Consider the following 4,284-nt stretch of genomic DNA (forward strand, 5'->3'; position numbering starts at 1 on the left):
CCAGAAGTGTCTCAGGGTGCAAACGGGCCGGTTCGCAGGAGCCCGCTTACATGCCGCATGGGCCCGCAATGAACATGAGGGACGCCGCTGCAGCCTGCCGAAAATTAATTGCACTTCCGCGGCGCCCATGTTTGCCCGCTTTTAGTCCCCTTGCGTATGTACAAGAGATCCAGATCCCGTTCCCGTTTTAGCAGGTACTGTTGGGGAGGAGGGTGGCAGACTTCGACGCGCCGCCGGTGCAGGGGAGGGAGAGCTCTGCGCACCAGATTTGCTGCCGCCCTGTTCTTCTCCTGCTCCGGCGAGGTGCAGTGCGGACGGTGGCCGAAGGAGGGTCATGGCGCTGGGTTAGTGGTCGGGGAAGATGGCGCTGGACCGCTGGTCGTGCTTGTCGGGAGCCATGGCGCTCGTAGTTGTCTGCGTGCACGAGAGAGATTGAAGGAAAAATATAGCAGAAAAGGAAAGGATAAGAGAGATTGGGTTGTCGTGGGCCCATCATGAAGACGCGTCGTGCGCTAACCGCACTACCTCAGGCACGATCACCCGTGATTCACGAGCATGAAGGAGCTCCTTCGCTTTCCTACAAAGTCAATATTTGGGATTTGTGAGTACCGCAGGCGGCCCGTAAAATTCCGCATAGTTTTTCTTCCTGCCTGCGGGCCTCCGCCAACGACGTTACGTGGGGTGGGCTGTGGGGCGCCGCAGACGGCCCGACTCCACTTGCAGCCTGAGAAGTGTCTCCTCTTTATTAAAATTTGGATGTATTCTCGAATGGAGTACGTTTAAAAAAAAATGCGGTCCACCGAATCGCAAAGTGCTCCAATGACTATGATTTTAATAACATGTGCGGCTAGGTTAACATGGGTTATGATTTTAATAACATGTGCGGCTAGGTTAACATGGGTGCTGGTGCTAGGTTGTGAAAATGTGTTGTAAAATAAGTGCATAATGGGTACAGATCCTGTCACATGCTGACTGTTGGCATGTTGCTCTGCACAGCTCGTCGTACATTTTATAACGGTTACACGTTTGATATCCTGTATAAAATGGTGCGGGCAGAGAAAGCCACATCGCCAAACGCGCGCGCACTAAGAAAGCAGGCCTGAGAGGCTCAGGCTCAGGCGCACGCGCGCGAAAGGAGCTCGAGACTTGTATTTCTTCTTGATGGGCGCGGGCACGGATGCAACCACGTTACATCACGCCCTGGTGAGCTCCCTGCAGCCGCAGGTGGCCGCCGTCTTCTTCGCCTCGGCCGCCTGCACGCTGGCCCTCGCCGTGCTCCTGGGATCCATGCGGCTGCGGCCGCCGTGGTGGTGCGCGTGCGCGGTCTGCGAGGCGTACCTCACGGCGTCTTGGACGGGCGAGTTCGACAACCTCTGCGACTGGTTCGCGCACCTGCTGCGCCGCGACCCCGGGCGCACCGTGCACGTGCACGTCCTCGGCAACGTCCTCACCGCCAACCCGGCCACCGTCGAGCACATGCTGCGCGGCCGCTTCGACAACTACCCCAAGGGCGCGCCCTTCTCCGCCATCCTCGCCGACTTCCTCGGCCGCGGCATATTCAACGTCGACGGCGACGCCTGGCTCTTCCAGCGCAAGCTCGCCGCGGCCGAGCTCGCCGCCCCCGCGATCCGCGCCTTCGCGGCCAGCGTCGTGGCCTCCGAGCTGAGGTGCCGCCTCATTCCTCTGCTCCACTCTGCCTCCGCCGCTGGCCAGAGCGGCGCCGAGAAGCTGCTCGACCTGCAGGACGTGTTCCGCCGCTTCGCCTTCGACTGCATATGCAGGATCTCCTTCGGCCTCGACCCGGGCTGCCTCGAGCTGTCCCTGCCGATGTCGGCCTTCGCGGACGCCTTCGACACGGCGTCCATGCTCTCGGCGCGCCGCGCCACGGCGCCCATGCACGTGCTCTGGAAGCTCAAGCGGTTGCTGAACATCGGGGACGAGCGGGAGCTCCGCGACGCGATCGGCCTCGTCGACGACCTCGCCGCCGAGGTCATCCGACAGCGCCGCAAGCTTGGGTCCGCCACCTCGGGCGACGACCTCCTGTCGCGCTTCATGGGGTCCATCAACGACGACAAGTACCTACGCGACATCGTCGTGAGCTTCATGCTGGCCGGCCGCGACACCGTCACCTCGGCCCTCACCGCCTTCTTCCTGCTCCTCTCCGACCACCCCCACGTCGCCGACGCCATCCGGGACGAGGTCTCCCGTGTTTCTGCAGAGAGATCAGACGACCAGCAGCCCACGGTCGCCACCTCCGACGCGCTCAAGGACATGCACTACGTGCACGCGGCTCTGCACGAGTGCATGCGGCTGTTCCCGCCGGTGCAGTTCGATTCCAAGTTCGCCGCGGGCGAGGACACGCTCCCGGACGGCACGCCCGTGGCCAGGGGCACCCGTGTGACCTACCACGCGTACGCGATGGGGCGGATGGAGTCCGTGTGGGGCCCCGACTGCGCGGAGTTTCGTCCGGAGCGGTGGCTCAGCGGCGGCCGGTTCGTGCCGGAGAGCCCGTACCGTTACCCGGTGTTCCAGGGCGGCGTGCGCGTCTGCATTGGCAAGGAGCTGGCCATCATGGAGATGAAGGCAGCCATCGTCGCCGTCGTGCAGAGCTTCGACGTCGAGACGGTCGGCCGGACCTCGCGCCGGCCAAAGTTCGCGCCGGGGCTCACCGCCACGTTCGCCGGGGGGGTGCCGGTCAGAGTGCGTCAGCGATGCTCGCCAGGCTAACATAGTCAATCAGAGGTCGCCGTCGACCACGCGGGGGATCGATTCGTTTCCTCTTGCTTTGAGACCGCACATTGGGAGGGAGATCACGCGCACGCAAAGTTGCTGTAATCTACTCGAGACCAGCACCCAGTTCGGCGAGTGCGCTGGGTTCGTGGCGTCCACGCCCAACGTATCCACACTAGAGTGGATTAGGCTAAGAGACTTTTTCCTCGGCTCCGACTACTTGCGATTTGGGCAGAGGGAGCAGCCGCCAGAAAATCTCCCAAACTACGCACAAGTTCGCTGCCATTCTTGCAAGAAAATTGCAGATTCCAAGATACAGAATAGATGTTCCTCTTCCGCGTGACCTTTTTGTTATGGGCAGCATCAATTATTTGTAAGGTGGTCGGCCATCGAATTGTTAGGAAATAATGTAACTTGTTGGATGCTGAAGAACATGCTTGCTTAGCAGAGTCATCAGATCATTCCGCGCGTTTATTGCCAGCGGAATAAATAGACTGCACAATAATTGTATAATCGGAGGTCTCTGTAAGTGCCATCACTTCAGTGCTCGTTTGATTCAAAGGAATGCCATACGAATTTTATAGAATTTTTGTTCTTAGAGATTTTTTCTATGTGCACTGTTGGAATCATTTGGAATGCATAAGAATTTTTCCTATGGACTTTCATCCACTCAAATCTCATATTACTCGTCTTTGTTTTTCAGTGAGTCAAATACTATTTGAAGAAATATCTCGTAAGTTTCGAATCTTATAGGATTCAACTGAACATAACGTTCTAATCCTGCAGTTTTTAGGGCCCTTTGATTCATATAATTTGCATAGGATTTGTGTAGGATTGTTTTTCTTTACATCAAAAGAGATTTCATTCATGCACAAGCTTGTTAAAATCGTCACAGACAAAGGTGTTGATCTGGTTTGGTACACTCTAGATCCTATTGGAATTTTTTCTACACTAATTGTTTGATTCGTATGGACATATACTATAGGAATTAATCATATAGGAACAAAACATTAGGTCATACCTCATGAAAAATTCCTTTGATACAATCAAAGAGAACTCATCTTCCCATAGGATTTAACTAGATATCACATCTCAATCATGCACTTTACTATTCCTATGATTTTCCTATCCTACGAATCAAAGGAGCCCTAAAAATGCCGCAGAATCGTATTTTTTGAAAATCTAACCCTTTCACAAAGCTAATGCCTCTCGACGAAACTATTTCGGGGTCTGACCCCGGAGTTCGGCCCCAAAGAGAACGGAGCCGAATTTATGTAGGTCGGCGGTAATTAAACTTGACACAAAATTTTGTAAGTGCTTCTGCACCAATGATATTGGACTGGTAAGGATGAAAATGGAAAGGAAAGTTTTCGATTTTTTCGCGGAAATACGGAAACATAATGAAAATATGAAAATGGAAACAGAATTATTTTGTCGGAAACAAAAAAGCAAAAGCATAACAACGTTTTTCGACAAAACAAACACGGAAATGAAAATCCCATTTCCGCTTAATATGGAATTTTGGTTTTAGGTTTGAAGTGCATGCCAAATCCA

The 4,284-nt window shown here is 54.5% G+C and overlaps 1 protein-coding gene across 1 annotated transcript in view; it reads left to right on the plus strand.

Annotated features, from left to right (window-relative positions):
• Positions 1-2,896, plus strand: part of LOC124648604 (cytochrome P450 94C1-like) — a 62,611-nt gene extending 59,715 nt beyond the window's left edge. Inside the window, exon 2 of the mRNA XM_047188333.1 lies at positions 1,098-2,896. Coding sequence (XP_047044289.1) covers positions 1,098-2,727 — 1,630 coding nt within the window. The 3' untranslated portion in view covers positions 2,728-2,896. The remainder of the gene's footprint in view (positions 1-1,097) is intronic.
• The last annotated feature ends 1,388 nt before the right edge of the window (positions 2,897-4,284 follow it).

Source organism: Lolium rigidum, chromosome 4 (genome assembly GCF_022539505.1).
Source record: "Lolium rigidum isolate FL_2022 chromosome 4, APGP_CSIRO_Lrig_0.1, whole genome shotgun sequence".
NCBI lineage: Eukaryota > Viridiplantae > Streptophyta > Magnoliopsida > Poales > Poaceae > Lolium > Lolium rigidum.